The 17,371-nt window shown below is 39.3% G+C and overlaps 1 protein-coding gene across 2 annotated transcripts in view; it reads right to left on the reverse strand.

Annotated features, from left to right (window-relative positions):
* The window catches only part of LOC112301902 (tubulin-specific chaperone cofactor E-like protein), a 199,192-nt gene that overhangs the window by 146,073 nt on the left and 35,748 nt on the right, over positions 1 to 17,371 (reverse strand). For both annotated transcript variants that reach the window (XM_045192705.3, XM_024557142.4), the window contains exons 6-7: positions 16,365 to 16,491; positions 14,790 to 14,906 (exon numbers count right to left, since the gene is read on the reverse strand). In XM_045192705.3, coding sequence (XP_045048640.1) covers positions 14,790 to 14,906; positions 16,365 to 16,491 — 244 coding nt within the window. The remainder of the gene's footprint in view (positions 1 to 14,789; positions 14,907 to 16,364; positions 16,492 to 17,371) is intronic.

Below are 17,371 nucleotides of genomic sequence, written 5' to 3' on the forward strand. Positions count from 1 at the left end.
CAGGAGAGTTTTTTGGAGTGAAAGAACTGTTGTATATTCTGACTGTGCTGGTCGTTACATACTGTAGAGTTTGTCAAAACTCAGAAATGCACACTAAAAAGGGTAAAACTTGCTCTATGTCAATTATACCTCAATAAACCTTATTTTTAAAAATTACTTATTTTTATTTTTAGAGAGAGGACAGGGGAGGGAGAGAGAGAAACAACTATGTGAGAGAGAAACATTGATCGGCTGCCTCTTGCACTTGTCCTGCTCAGGGACTGAACCCACGACCCAGGCATATGCCCTGCATGGAAGTCAAACCAGTGACCTTTTCTTCCACAAAACAACACCCACACCAGAAAGGGTCGCGATAAACCTTACTTTAAACAAAGGACACTACTAAAAACTCTTCACTATGGAATAATATTGAAAATCTATTGTCATATGAGAAAGGAAAGGTGTCTGTTCGTGTATCAAATTTAAACACTGAATAGCAATGGAAACTATAACAGGAAACTGGTGTCAGTAGTTGCTTTGGGACCAAAAACCTAACTGGCTGCTAAGGATAAAAGTGACAAAACTTAGTTTTTGCTCTATATCCTTAAAAAATTTTTAATCGGGTTCCATGTGAAAGTATCAACTGATCCAAATGAGAATTAAATAGAATAAAATCATTTAAAAACTTTAATATCTACCCCCTAAATCATAAGAATATTATGAATGACTATAAAATTTTAAACTTAAAAGAACCAGTTAATTTAAAAGAAAAATTAAAAAATTACCACCTCAATTTATTTTATGAAGTTAATATAACCTTCATAACAAAAACAGGAAAAAAGTAAAAAAGAAAATTACAGACTAATTTTAAATATGAAAATAGACAGAAACACCCCAAAATATTATAAAATAAAATTCTGCAGTGGTGAAAAGAATATAATATTTTACAATTAAGTTGAATATAAATATAATTCAATATCTGAAAATGTATCATTAAAATTTAGATTAACAGAACAAAACAACATGATTATCTGAATACATAAAGAACATTTTATTAAAAATCAACATTCATTCCCTGGCTGGTGTGGCTCAGAGAATTGAGCACTGGCTTGCAAACCAAAGGGTTGCTTCCCAGTCAAGGCACATGCCTGGGCTGCGGGCCAGGTCCCTGGTTGGGGGTGCATAAAAGCAAACCATACATTGATGTTTGTCCCTCTCTTTCTCTCTCTTCCTCTCTCTCTAAAAATGAATAACATCTTAAAAAAGTAAAAGTATGCACAATAAAAGAAAACTTCAATAAACAGAGACACTATCTTAACTTGATGAAAGGCACTTATCAAAAACCTACAGCAAAAGCTACATTTCATATCAAAATATTTCACCGAGACTTTGAAAATAGTCCCTTCAAAGTGAGAAACAAGATAAAGAAGGCCTCTTCTACTGTTCATTTGTAATATTAAACTAAAGAAGTTCCTAACCAAGAAACAGGAAAAAGGATACAAATTATTTGCAGACATGACTATCTACATGGATCTGAAAGAAAAGTAAAGATTAACTATTCTATATATTAGCAAAAGTAATACATGATCAACATACAAAAATAAATAGCACGTTTATCACACCAACAATAACCAATTAGAAAGTAGTGAATGAAAAAATAATTGCATTTAAAATAAATACCAGATTAGAAGACACCTAGAAATAAATTTAACAAAAATGAGCAAGGCCTTTGTGAGAGAATTGGAAACATCGCTAATGGACAACAAAAAACTCTCTGAATTAAATGGAAAGATATTCTATGTTCATAGATAAGAAGACATAATCAATTCTCTTAAGTTAGCCAGTGAATTCAATGCAATCGGAATCCAAATTACAGTAGGACTTTTGTGGAACTTGATAAGCCAATCCTAAAATTCTTAGGAAAAATGGCCTATAATAATGAAGGTATTCTGAAAGCAAAAATTAAGTGGGGAAACTTACCCTAAATGGGAATTCACACTAGTAATTTAGCAATTTTGTAAGAGTACAGAAATTGACAAATATACCCATAGAACAGAACAGAGCCCTGAAACAGAAGCATGAATGCATATAAAAAACAAGATGTATGACCAAGGCAGCATTACAGAGCAGCCATGAATACCAATTATCAAGATGGGGTGGGGTCACAAAGCCTTAGAAATAGATTCCAGGTAGATCAAAGACATAATGTGAAAGTACTTCAAGAAAAAAACTCAGGAGATTATCTTAAGTCATCTCTGGAAAGGAAACGCTTTATTAAGATAAAATAAGAAAAAAACATAGAGGATTCATAGATTTGATATTAAATTTTTAAAACTCTTCAAAAAAGGATGAAAAGATCAGACTGCAAATCTATAGACTGAGAAGAAATCTCAATGCACATTGACAAAAAATTATAAAATCCTACTTTACATTTTAATGGATATATAAAATATAATAAGTAGACATACATCAAATCTTTTCGCCAGTGGTTACTTCTTGAAGTCAGGAATAGGCTGAGAATAGAGGCAAAAAGATACACCAATCTTATCTGTAAAATTGTTTCTTTTAATTAAAAAATAAACCTGAAGAGGAAAACATTAACAATTGTCAGTTCTGAATAGTGTGAACATGAAAGTTGGTTTTATTATTCTCAGTATTTTTCAGGGTTTTTTTTTTTTTAATTCTAAAAAGCAAACAAAACAAAAAAGATAAAATTGGTCCCCTGCCATTGGCAAAACAAAAGTTCAGACACTAAAGATAATACCCCTCAAGACCATGATTTGGGAAGATTGGTTCTTATTCTTTCTTTCCTTTGCAGGCACACTGAAATTCTCATGTATAATTCCAATCAAGATTAGGAAGGTAGCCTATCTTCTGCTGGGCTGGGAAAGTGGCAAGAAGTCAAAATAGAGCCCCAGGTAATTGGAATGACAAAGGCTGCAAGCAACAGGGGAAGCTAGCATTTCAGAGGCTCTCCAAGGTGCGTCCAGGAGAAAGCCCCCTTTGTCTCTCCGCAGGCCCAGGCTGAATGTGAGCAGTGCTGTGTCAGGGCCCTTGTCAGAGGATGATGGAGCCTGGCAGTATGGAGAACCCCAGGAGACTTGTGTCCTATGGAGGAATGTTTCTTCACAACAGCAGGTCCTCTGTCTGCAAGGAATATGAGGTAACGGATGAACACAGCACACTGGGATTTCTCCAGCATCCAAGACAAAATGAACCTTCACTGAGGCGGTGTCCAAATACAGGCTGCTGCCCTGCTCTCACAATTACACGAAGATACAATCAGCTCTATTTAGAACCACCACCAGTCTCAAGCAGGAAAAAAAACACTCCCATATTTTAAAAAGCATCCCGTTAATGACTGGCAAAGAGCATCTGAGGAATGCCTACTACGATCTGTGACATCCTAAATAAGAACTTCCCAGGGCACAGTTTAGGGATTCCTTGGGACAAACTGCAGGTAAAGCACCAAAAGAGAGGAAAAGCAAAGAAAACCCTTATTTAAGGAAATCTATTGCTGGCTTTGCCATTCTGTCTCTGGCAACATTTCCTCCTATCAAATAACTGTTCACACGAGCTATGTGTCTTATAGTTCCTCTTTATGAAAAACAAAATTTTAAAGACTGAAAAAAGTCACATCCCAAATCAGTGAACTTACTTCCCCCCACTATCCTCAAAAACAAAAACAAACCATTGAATCTCAAGAGACACATGTACTCTGATTTCCAAAAGAAATCTCTTTGCCTCTTTTTAAAACTAGGACTGGGTACTAGTTAAGTACTAAATAAGCAATTTAAATTCTAACTCTCAGTGGAAATTAAGAGAAACTGCAAACACAAAAGGAAAACCTGACACACACCGGAAACACGACAGACATCAGGTAAGGGCAAGGCAAAAATAGCGAACCCGTACACCTGAACACGCACCAGATTCATAAGCACAGAAATTGCTCCCTCTCTAAGTGACATTTTTATGCCCTATGAGAAATCAGGGCTATAAATATCAGAAAAAAGTAGAGCTTCACACAGTGTCCTCCAAGGACTACTTCCAGTACTGTGGTCAAGTCCAGTTCTAACGTGCACCTCTGTAGGGGTAGAGGACACCTCCAGCACACAGGGCCTCCTTCACTAGTCTCAGCTTCTCCTTCTAAATGGAAACCAAAATCTGCCTATGTCCCTTCCCCACTGAAACCTTTCAGTGATTTTCCACTACCCCCCCATCCTCCCCCCAGGCAAATCCTAGTCTCCTGGCATGTCATGCCAAGGTACTTTAAAGGAGTGCTCTGGCCCCTCCTTCCTCCCCAGAATTATCAGCCACACTTCCCACTACAACTTTTCACTAAGTCACACTGAACCACTATGGTTCACTACATAGAAAGACTTATTTCCTACTTCTGTGCCTTTACTTCTGAGGTACTCAACGGTGTCTGGAATATTTTCTCCTAACCTTCACCAGATCACTCATTTTCTAGAAAGCAGCACCTCTTGTGGCAGAGCCCAGCACCCCAGTTTTGTGCTCCCAGAGCCCAGTGGAAGTATTCCCCATATGGTCAGGCACTGCTCTAAGCACTGAGGTGCAGAACAGCGGTTCCTACTTTCACAGAGCACACAGCATGGTGGGCAGACAACCGCAGCAGACAAGAAGTGTAAGTTCAGTGTTGACAAATAAAATAAAAGTAGGTTAAGAGACAAACAGGATGATCATGGAAAGAATCTCTGATAAGGTTATCAGCAAAGGCAAAAGCCAAGCAGTTAGGGTGGTGCATTCCAAACGGGAAAAATGCAAAGGCCCAAGGTGAGAGTGTCTTGTATTTGAGTAATAGTAAGGAATTATAAACTTGGGTTCTTATAAACTGGTTGCCATGTGGAGAATAGGCTGTAGCAGACAAGGGCACATTCAGGGAGCCTAATTAGAAGGCTACTATAAAAATACAGACAGGGGGATGATGAAGGCTTGAACTAAAATAAATGGTAAGAAGTAGTCAGATTTTATATATGTGTTTGAAAGAACTGAAAGAAAAAAGAAATGGATTAGACATAAAATGGAGAAGGAAGTCAAAAATAATGCCAAGGTTTTTGCCCTGAGCAACTGGAAAGATGGAGAAATGGAGGAAAACTTGCAGAGCACCAAGTGGTGGAGGTGGAGGTGGAGCAGGGGAAGGTAAGGGAGGGTGTATCGAGAGTTTGGTTTTGGACACATTAGGTTTAAACATCCACCTAGGGGATCGGTACAGAAGAGAACAGTCCAAGGACCAAACATGGGCGTAATGGGATTGTTAGAGGTTTGGAGCCTGAGGAGGGTCCAGCACAGTCCATATTTCTCTAGCTTAGCCCAGGTGGCAAGCACTTTGAGAGTAGACACTACTTTTTTTGTCTTTTTATCTCTAGCTTCTGGCCCAGTGCCTCTTGGTTCATAATATGTATTTAGTAAATAAACTAAACTGTCCTTTAAACCCAGCTAGAATCTAGCGTTATTTCCTAGAAGTTCTCCTGGAAGAACATGAGAGCCCAAAAACTGAAATGTGACCAGCCCAGTAGGGACACTTTTCCAACTACTTGCATCACACACTGGAGATGCTCTGCACAGCACACCACTGCCAGACAAGCCATGAAGAGACAGACACAGACGAAGTCTTTAAAACTAAGTTTTTTGATTGGAAAAGCAAGCACTACATGGTTTATTAAAGACCAAGAATCAGGAAATGGAGATTTTTCATTTTCTACTGTTCCACAGAGCACATAAACACATGGGCTACCGCTCAGGGCTTTGGTATTCCAGCATCACCACACACAGCCATCTCGGAGAGCCTATATCTCCCTTCCACCTATCAGTACAAGGCAACGAGAAGGATATCGAGCACCTGTAAGAAATTACAAAATCTTAGTAAGTATGTCTCATTTTGGTCCTATAAACATTTTATTCTGTTCATCATAAAGAGTGAAACGATTCAGGTAACTAGAGCTTCTATTTTATTCTGAGAGAAACAGAGAACACGTAAATTTTGTATCATCTTTAAAGTCTTCTATAGTCAAAATAACTAATCACATGGAAACAGATGTGTGTGAATAATCCAAGTGATTCACAAAATAACTTTGCTCCCATAAAGAACACTGAACTGATTATAATGGCTTTTTTCCATGTCCTCAAAAGACATTTTGGCTAACTCTTCTTCCTCACACGTAAGCTAAGTAGAGGTATTTCACGAATAAGGACACAAAACAGGAAAATGAAAGGAGGAAGAAAAGTTCAGGGGACCTAACAACTAGGGGAAGTATGTTGCAGAAGTTGGAATTTGCAGGAAAATCAAGTTAAACCTAATTTTTTAAATACATGGTCAAAATGAAAAGGAATGCTTTTTCCAAACTAAATAGTACCTCCAACCTACTTGGAAACAGAAGGTCAAATGTCAATTCTGTATGAAACACAATCCAGAGACTCCAAATCTTCTCCTATCACTAATTATGCACTGTGCTATTTTAGGGAGAAAATATGCATATATTCAGAAGAGATACGTATATTACTAATACTGTTTATATATCACTATTTTTAATTTGCACTGCACGCATTTTAATATAAATTCTACTGCACTTGTTCACCATTCCCTTTTGCATCAGCATGAATGCTATTATAGTTTATTTTTAAGTGTGTAACAGTCCCTAACACATTGCAATAGCTCAAAAATACATGCTGAGTAAATAGATAATTCCACCCGGGGATTTATAAGAAAAGCTACCAGGGAACAGGTATGGTAGTGGATATATGTCAACTTTAGCTGTCCAGCATCTGAATGCCCTTCTGATTTGAGGAAAACTCAACAGAGATGAGAGGCAGGAAGCACTTCCCACTATAGAAGCTAAACAAGAGTAGATATTCTATTTCTCCATTCCCTGAAAGCTAGTACATAACAAGGTGACAAAAACCTGTCTGGTGTAGCTAGAGTTTTACATCTTGAGATGTAATGCAAAGCTGCAAGGCCTAACAGATGTTACTCTAGGCAGATAAATAAGAGTCAAGAATTCAAAGGCATGACTGTAATGCCTTTGGGCAATGAAGTCTAGGAGCTTGCTGATGAATGCCCAGTGGCTGGTGTAAGAAGCAGACTGTGTGCATAGTAAGACAAATCTTGGCTGTGCCTTGCTTCCCATTAGTTCTACCCACGTCTAATTCTTTAATCTTCTTGTCAACACTATGAGCTAAATGCCTACCCTACTTCAGTTGGCCAGAGTTTATTTCTGTTGAGTGCACGAAGAAATTGGTATCTCAGGTAATAAAAGGCAGTTTGGGATTGGTCTCTGGCCTATCAGGAGCAAATGAATAGCATATCGGTGCTCATGGAAGGGATTCTATGAGACTTTGACATGAAGAAGTGAAATAACTAATTATCATTTGCAGACACATGAAATGCTTTAGGTAATTGAGGGAGTGCTGCCAAGAATAAAACAATATAGGGGCACCGAGAATTCACGGCTATGACGTAGAACACCTGCTTGCTTGTCGAAGGGCACAAGTAAGCTTCAGTAAAGAGAATATTAAGGTCAATCTCCTATAAATTCGATTCAAGGCATACATGGAAACTCAGGTACTTTTAAGAAAAGGATCTTCCTCTCTTACAACAAGGAAGCTGAGGTAGCTCTAAAAGCACATGCACGATGTTTGATATTCCAGGTTGTTGAATTACAAGTCAGTAAATTCATAAATCTACATCCCTATTGGGACTATTCTATGACAATTGGAGCACTAATTACAGGGCAAAGAGGAGAGAGAAAGAGAGAGAGAGAGAGGGCAGGAGAGAATATGAATGAGAATAAACTAAAATATAAAAAAAAATTACCACTGAACTGGAGTCTCAGACTTCCAGCCAAGATGGAGGCATAGGTAGATACGCTTTTCCTCCTTGCACAATCAAAAGAAGGATACAAGTTTAAAAGCAAAAAATAACCAGAACTGCCAGAAAATCGAACTGTATGGAAGTCTGACAACCAAGGATTTAAAGAAGAAATATTCATCCAGACCACTATGAGGAGCAGAGACAGACAGCCAGGGTAGTGAGGACTTGGGAAAGGCAGCTGGAAGACCAGAAGAGGTGCTGGCTAGGGGAGTGGGCAGCCCCACATTTGTGTGTGGATAAACCAGGAGGAACAAATGGGGAGTGAGACAGACCACACAACCCAGGGTTCCAGCAAGGGGAAATAAAGCCTCAAAACCTCTGACTGAAAACACCTGTGGGGGTTGAGGCAGCAGGAGAAACTCCCAGCCTCACAGGAGAGTTTACTGGAGAGACCCCCAGGGTCCTAGAATGTGCACAAACCCACCCACCTGGGAATCAGCACCAAAAGGGCCCAATTTGCTTGTGGGTAGCAGGAGAAGTGACTGAAAGCCAGCCAAGAGCCAAGCAAGCAGCATTGTTCCCCCTGGGACCCTGCCCCCACATACAGTACCACAATGCAGCACATGGGTTACACCACCCTGGAGAATACCTAAGGCTCCTTGTAGCAGGCATGCCCAGACAAAAAATATATGGCCCATATGAAAGAACAGATCAAAGCTCCAGAAAAAATACAACAAAGTGATGAAGAGATAGCCAACATATCAGATGCACAGTTCAAAACACTGGTAATCAGGATGCTCACAGAAATGGTTGAATATAGTCACAAAATAGAAGAAAAAGTGAAGGCTATGAAAAGTGAAATAAAGGAAAATGTACAGGGAACCAACAGCGAAGGGAAGGAAACCAGGACTCAAATCAACAGTTTGGAGCAGAAGGAAGAAATAAACCAGAACAGAATGAAGAAACAAGAATGGAAAAAAATGAGGAGAGGCTTAGAAACCTCCAGGACTTTAAACGTTCCAACATCAGAATCATAGGAATGCCAGAAGGAGAACAGGAAGAGCAAGAAATTGAAAACTTATTTGAAAAAATAATGGAGAACTTCCCTAATCTGGCAAAGGAAATAGACTTCCAGGAAGTCCAGGAAGCTCAGAGAGTCCCAAAGAAGTTGGACTCAAGGAAGCACACACCAAGGCACATCATAATTAAGTTACCCAAGATTAAAGATAAGGAGAGAATCTTAAAAACAGCAAGAGAAAAGGAGAGAGTTACCTACAAAGGAGTTCCCGTAAGATTATCAGCTGATTTCTCAAAAGAAACCTTACAGGCAAGAAGGGGCTGGAAAGTATTTGAAGTCATGAAAGGCAAGAACCTATTACCAAGATTACTCTATCCAACAAAGCTATCATTTAGAATGGAAGGGCAGATAAAGTGCCCCCCGGATTAGGTCAAGTTAAAGGAATTCATCATTATCAAGCCCTTAGTATATGAAATGTTAAAGGGATTTCTCTAAGATGAAGAAGATGGTCAAAAATATGAACAGTAAAATGACAACAAAGTCACAACTATCAACAACTGAACCTAAACCGCCCCCCCAAAAAACAACAATGAACTAAGCAAACAACTGGAACAGGAACAGATTCACAGAAATAGAGATCTCCCCTGTGTAGAGGGGGAGAGGGGGAAATGGAGCAAAAGGTACAGGGAATAAAGGGAAAAATTATAGTTCTAAATTTTTGTCTATTTGGCTGATTAGAATTTGGACTCATGGTGGTCTATGCTAAAAAAAGTCGAGATGTCACAAATTCTTTGGGATAATGTAAAAGGAGGAATTCAAAAATTTCAGTACATAGGAATAATGACAATTACTGTAACCCTTGCTAACCCTTCACCCATTCTCCACCTATGACCACTAAGAGGACCCAGATGACACCTTATTCTCCAAGGCCTCAAAAAATACTTTAGTGATTAAAGCACCTATATCTTTGAAAAACGTATTATAGGCCAGAGATGCTGCTATGATACACTGATACCAGGCTGCTCATTTCAATCTCAAGAAGGAAGAGAGACACCAAAATGTGGTATATAACCACTAGTGAGTGACAAAGTAGGGACAGTTACATAAACAGGAAGCAAGGCCTCAGTGGGAATTTTATATATACATGTATATGGACTTGTTTTCTATCCTTTCAGCTACCTTATATCTTTTGATTGGAGCATTTAATCCATTTGCCTTAATTACCTGAAAGTGATTATTGATATGCACTCATGCATTGCCATTGTATTCTTTATAATTATGTTGCTTTAAAATAAATCCTTTTTTCTTCTTAAAGAAGTCCCTTTAACATTTCCTGTATTACTGTTTGGGTGCTAATGAACTGCTTTAGCTTTTTTTTGTCTGGGAATCTCTTTATTTCTCCTCCAATTTTAAATGAAAGCCTTGCTCTTTAGAGTAATCTTGGTTGTAGTTCCTTGCTTTTCATCACTTTGAATATTTCATGCCATTCCCTTCTGGCCTGAAATGTTTCTGTTGAGAAACCAGCTGACACTCTTACAGGGACTCCCTTGTACATAACTGTCATACTCTTGCTACTTTTAATATCCTCTCTTTGGCTTTATCCTTTGCCATTTTAATTATGATGTGTCTTCTTATGGGCCTCTTTTGAGTTCATCTTTACTGGGACTTTCTGTGCTTCCTGGACTTGAGTATCTTTTTCCTTTACCAGGTTAGAGAAGTTTTTAGTCATTATTTCTTCAAATTAGTTCTCAGTCCCATGCTCTCTCTCTTTTCCTTCTGGTGACACTATGATGTGGATGTTGCTAACACTTCATGTTGTCCCAGAGGTCCTTCCTCATTATTTTTTTTTTTCTTTTTGCTTCTTTGATTGGGTGTTTTCTGCTACCTTGTCTTCCACATCGCTGATTCAGTCCTCTGCTTCATCTAATCTGTTGCTGATGCCTTCTAGTGTATACTTCATTTCAGACACTGTATTCTTCATTTCTTACTGGTTCTTTTTTATGGTTTCTATGTCCTTTTACATGTTTATGATCTCTTTAATTTCTCACTCAGTTCATCCATTCTTCCCCTAGTTCCTTGAACATCGTTATAATCACTGTTTTGAAATGGAAGCAAGCAATCTACCAGATACAGCTTGCTTCCATTTCATTTAGTTCTTTCCTGAGGATTTCTTCTGTTCTTTCATTTGGGACATGTTTTTCATTTCCCCATTTTGGCTGCCTCTTTGTGTTTCTTTCTGTGTATTACCTCCCAGTCATGGAAGGGTGGCCTTAGGTAACTGGTGTCCTGTGCAGCTCAATGGTGCAGTCTTCCTGATTACTTGAGTTAGGTGCTCCAGGAATGTAGCTTGGGTAGGATACATAAGCCCTCCTTTTGTAGTTGAGTCTTGATTGCTGTTGGCCCATCCTGTCCATGGGTAGGGCTGACTGTCAGTTTGGCTGTGAGGATTGACCTCAACCACAGTCTATAAGCTTCTATGCGAGAGCTGATCCCATTAAGTAGAATTCACCCAGCAGGGTGTGGTGCCTGCTAAAATCTCCCTTTTGGTATTTAGCTTGAGAAGCTATTGGCTTGTGCTCTGACATCTCAAGGTAGCCACTCTGCATGTTAGTTCTCAGATCTCTTGGAAGGCACTTTGCTGCAGGTCAATGTCAGACACTGCCTGTGATTGGTCCTGGACTACCTGTTTGGAGCTACAAAACAATCCACACTTTGTGGCTGCCTCTCCTGGGCCTGTGTGCACATGGGAGCAGCCAAGCTCCATACCAATTTGGGTTCCACCAGTACCAAGGTTGGGAGCAGGTCAGCAAAAGGCCCAAGGTACCTGGAAATAGGCCTCCACCTGTGGGCCACCTATTAGGCTTAGTCACTGAAGGAGCCACAGGCAGTATGCAAGTTTTGTGAGGCAAGTGTCAGTGAATCACCAGGTAAGAGTATGTTCACCAGTTTGATACAGATTCAGTCTTGGTAATACTGCTGCCTCTGAGGGCACACTCAGCAGAAGTCTCAGGGTATGTTAAGGCCAGTTGCCACCAGCCTAAAGCCTGTGAACCTTTGTGGTCTCAGGGAGTTTTCAGGGTAAAGCCAGGGGAGTTCATCAAACTAAAACAGACCAAGATTTGGCTCTGTGGAGTAAGTGCTCTACTCAGGAATGGTAGTGCCAGTTGGGGTGTGTGGTGGGCGAGCAGTGGGTAGGTGGGGAAATGAGCGTCCTCAAGAGCCTTCCAAGAAAGTCCGCACCACAGGCCGAGGCTGGCTGCAGCCAGCAAACTCCTCTACAGGGCACAAGCTTGACAGGGCACGGCCTCAGGTGGTTGGGAGAGGGGACTACTGTATCTCCCAGACTGATCATATGGAGGGGAGAGTGCTTGACCCAAGAAAGATGGCATCTGTGGGCTGGGACTCAGCATTGGGATCATGGCAGCTGTCTCATTAGTTCTCTCCTCGAAGCCACACAACCCAATCTCTCCCTCTATGACTCCAGTCTGCTCTGAGCTGTCTTCCACCTGCTGGAGCCCAGGGTGAGTGGCCATGAATGAGATTTTTTTGTCCTGGCCCTTTTAGAGGATGAATGGGTTTCTAGAAGACTCCCATCTTACCCTGGCAGATAAAATCCCCACTGGTTTTCACAGCCAGATATTATGTGGACTCCTCTCCCCAGGACTAGTTCTCTTGGCTAGAAAACATGGTATGGGGTTGAGACCTGCCACTCCTCAGGGGGTCCTTTGCAGATGAGATAACCCTCCCAATGCTCAACCACAGCACATGGGTGCTCTGCCCTTCCCTACCAGTCTCGATGTAGCTTCTTCTGTGAATCCTTGGTTATGAGACTTCTGTTCAGCTAGTCAGTGGTTATTCAATCTGACTGTTCTGCTTCAGTTACAATTCTAGTTTGGTCCTGGGAGGAGGTAAGTATACCTTCCACCTACTCTGACACCATATTGGATCTCCAAAGTGGTAATTAAAATCCTTGAATGCACGCATCTTTTATAGTAATTAATCAATCAGAGTGCTTAGGATTAGAATAAATGGGTAATCTAATTTCAGGGACAGTGAAATGATTTGTACAAGGAATACATGAGAGCAGGTAAGAATAATTTTTTAAAATGTAACTGCGGGGAAAAGATGTGTGTACAGATGTTGAGTAGTCAGAGTGGCAGACTATAGTAGATATTCTTTCTGCTGAATTTTTTCTATTTGGGGAAAAGTCCCTAATCTACCTCACTGCAGAAGCCAAAGTGAAGCAGATAATCTCTCTCCTTATCTCTTGGGAAACACATGCCTTAAATATAGCCAACCAATTGGTTAGAGGCATATTTATGACCCTTACAGAATGAAGTAAAGATCAATGGGAGATTATTTTCAAGACACAGGGGGAATCAAAATCCATACTTGCAGAATACAGCTGCAAGTATCCAGTAGTAAAGCACAGCACTGTAGTGTCTAGATGTGACAGTGTCAGCAGAAGTATATAAAACCTATCATGAGTTGAAACCTTGGCTATCCTTGCCTCCCTAAGTTCCTGTCTAAGCCTAGTCCTTCAGCCTGCCCAACAATCCTTTCAGTTTCTCAGCTTCCTTCCAACAAATTCTTCCCCTAGTTGAAGATGATTTCTATGGCCTTTTTTCAAGAATACCAACTAGTACAGAGACATAAATGCCACTTGGGATACGTGTGCCATCAGAGACAGAGACCAATTCACTGCCTGTGCATTCACATACACAAATGCACACACACACTTCTCACTGCAGACTGGAAGTTAAGCGAACTATAATGGAAGGCTCTGGCTCAAAGCTAGAATATTTACTTCTCTCACTAATATGTTAGCTTAAATCAAACAAAGCTATAGATATTAGACCACTTTTTACCTAAAAAAGTTTCATGCAATTTAACCTAATATTTCTGGGTTGTATTAAAAGGCATGGTAATATCTATTTCTCTCTACCTGGCTGTTCTTAGCTAATTTTAAAAGGTTACCTTCTAAATCCTTACTTAATTTCTCTAATATTTTTTAAATGCTTAGGCTTTAAAATTCTGTTGGGCACTAATAATACCACAAAATCTTTTTATACAACATGGGTTGAACCTTACGGAACGCTAACCCCCATAAAGCCTATAAATAATAGAGAACGCTGGGGAAAAATGATTATGATAAGTAAGAATGAATTAGAATCACAGAAATTTGTTACCAGGAGGACCAAGTGATTTGACACATTCAGTCCTAATCTGTATCCTGTTAGTCTGAAACTCCTGTTAAATGGGATTTCATATTATACTTAAAGTCATTTTGGCAAGTATGTAAGTATGTGGGTGACTGAGTATAGTTACCAATACTAGAAACCGGTTTGGGGAATTTTTCTCTTTTATATTTACCTTTATCACACCTGTCACATTTCCTTTTATATTTACACAGTATTAAAGGTAGTTCCTCCCCAAACTATCTATCTACATATATATACTCTTCATATACTTAAAGATAATTGCTAATTTAGCCCTTAGTGTTTCTCTTCATACTCAATCAAATGAAAATCCTTTAATATCTCCTGGAGTCTGTTTTCCAGTCCTTTCTGCATATTCTCTAAACCTAGTACACATTTGCCAAATCTTCCAAATTGCAGAACTTAGTATATCCTAAATGCAGATGCAATGTGAAAAAAAGAGACCAATTTGAGGCACAGGGAAGTCATCCCGCCGGAAAAAAGGATTAAAAGGGATCGATGATATGAAGTATGGAGTGGGAACTACTAGAAGCAGTCAAATACTTACCCAGTGCAAGGCAGAAGAAATGCACTGTGGAAAATGAGATAAAATTGGTTTGCTTTTGTGTATCTTTATTTCTTAACCTATCTCCGGTATCCTCTAAAAGGGTCCAATAATAAATTATTAGATTTTGCTCTACAAAAATAGCTTTTAAATTGCCTCAATACTCATTAAAGTGTTGTGAAACTAATGAGGAGTTTTTACCTGAACGGCACTTCTTCCTGTGGAACATCCACATAGTAACGAATAAAAAATCTCTCAGAATCTTCGCGCTCACTGTCGGTAACAACACTCCCATTAAGTTTGGAAACTGATGGCAATCTGGAAGTAAAAACCAAAATAAGCACATTTTAAGAGACTAGAAATATTTAGGTTTGGAAATAAAATTACAGGTTTGAAGCTCAGTCTTATTCTCTTGACAGGACACATCTGACGCAGCTCTACTTGTACGTAACTACTGACGAACTAAAGTGGTATGAAACAAAAGGACTGAAAATATTTAAAGTTTCCCTTTCACATGAGACACTGAACTTTCATCATCATAACTCATTTTTCAATGTCCAACTTAAATATAATGAAAGCCACCATGTAATTCAAATTCTCTAGCAGCTATATTTTAAAAAGTAAAAATAAAATAGATATAATTAACTTCAATAATATATTTTATTTAACCTAATAGATGCAGGATATAATCATTTCAACCTGTAATCAACACTAAAAGATAGCTAGTGAGGTACTTTACATTCTCTTTTTCATATGAAGTGTTTGAAATGCAATGCACAGTTTACACACAGAGCACACTCCCATTCAGACCAGACACATTTCAAGGACTGCGCACGGCTCACGGAGCCACACAGCACAGCGCATGTCTATACGGTAGTCAGTACAACTGGCTCATATGCTTCAGTAATTAATTCGTTATGTTTACAAAAGAACTATGTAAAAAATAAAACACAAGACCTACTGCAAGACTTCTTCTTAGAAGAAAACTATGCTGAAACTTATTTCCGAGTGAGAGATTACTGTGTACGCCCACCCCTGGAAAGCAGTGAAGATCTGCGAGCTGGCAGTTGGTCCCAACGACCAATACCCTCTTTAAATGACCACTCTCCTACAGGGAGCTTTAAAGCCTGTTGTTCTCCTTTGACAACTACTGTCTATAGTACACAAAGAGAATAGATCAAAGTTCCTGGCCCTTTACATTTCAGCTGAGTATCACTGCTACCAAAGGCACATACAAAAATAAACTCTCCTGGGCCATTGCAGTGTCTGTGGGAGTCCGAGACAGGAAAGACATGGGAGTCAAAGGAAGGAGATTACAATATAGTAGTCGTATCTACGTGGCTCTACATAGTAAGAAATACAAATGCTGCTCTCTTAAGATTTACCTTACTGAAACAGCCCTATTTTTAGGTATTTACACTTTAAATGACCACTATGTTAACGAAAATAAGGACAACTGATTTCCTATTGTACCTAGTTTTACCTCATGACCTAAAACAGAACTTCAAATATTATATGTATGAAAAAGTATAAAATAAAATAGATTTTAAGGGAATTTTGCAGTGGCCTTGGCAGGCCAATTACATTTCACATTTTTCTCATCACACCACATTCCTTCCCTTCCAGTGTTTGAGATATAAAAGCAGCTCCTTCAAGCAGCGTATGCACGAGTCGGGCCAATTTACAATGCACGCCCTCCTAAACCGTGTACCATTCGTTTACTGACATAACCAGGCCCCCAAGGGGGAGGGAAGTGCAATCATAAGGACAACAGACCTGGCTATCACCAATTTCCTTCGCTCCTCGGTGGTATATGGCTGCAGAAGAGGAATTCCTAACAATCTCACTTCTTCAAGTTTGGGGAATGAATTTAGTTTGTCAATGTCTTCCCAGGACTGCAAACCTAATTTGAGAAATATGTTGTTTAAATAAATCCAAAAAAGGACACAAGTAAGAAGACAAACATAGCAGAAAATTACTTCAATTAATTATATGTAAAATGTTAAAATAATCGTAAACTAGTTAGAGACCTGAATTGTTTTTATACAAGGAAAGAATAGAATACATTTAAGCAGCTTCAACTCTTTTCTCATAGTCTCTTCCATCCCTGAGATCCCAGGGGTGAAGAAGAGAGACCTTTACTCTCCAACAACCTCTTACCTACTAATTCTCCACCCAAGTGGCTTGTAAAGGGAATATAACTAGTGCTTTCAATAAGCAGGATGTATGTCATGATCACAGAAAATAAGCGATGCGATCAACCCTTTCATCAAATTATAGACTCACAGAACGTAACTACTGATCAGAGTTGATACTGTCAGACTCAAAGTTCTACCAAACAAATTCTAACAAGGAGCAAGGTCAACAGAACCAGGAACTAAATATTATCTCTTTCATACTGTCCTCATTTGGGGGACAGGGAAAACAGATTCAAGAAATTTAAAACAAAAAACCTGAACCTTTAAGTAAAAAGAACATGCAACAAATTAAGTTCATTTAGTCCCAGAACAAAACTATTCCTATGACTGTGAGCAAATGTATCATCCAAGTCAATAGTTGACACTGATAGGAACAATATTCCTGTAATAATGATGCCGGTCAGTTTTACAACACGTTAAATCCGTGTTACAGGGTGCAGTCCCTTCCCAGTTCTGGCAGCCTTCCGCAACGGTAAAGGCGGAGGAGCAATTTATGGGGACTCTGGTGCGTAACTATCCCAAGTCACAACCGTCCTCTCCCCTCCCGAATGGCATTCCCATCTAGAAGGAAGAACAGAACTAGCT

Source organism: Desmodus rotundus, chromosome 7, assembly GCF_022682495.2.
Source record: "Desmodus rotundus isolate HL8 chromosome 7, HLdesRot8A.1, whole genome shotgun sequence".
NCBI classification, from domain to species: domain Eukaryota; kingdom Metazoa; phylum Chordata; class Mammalia; order Chiroptera; family Phyllostomidae; genus Desmodus; species Desmodus rotundus.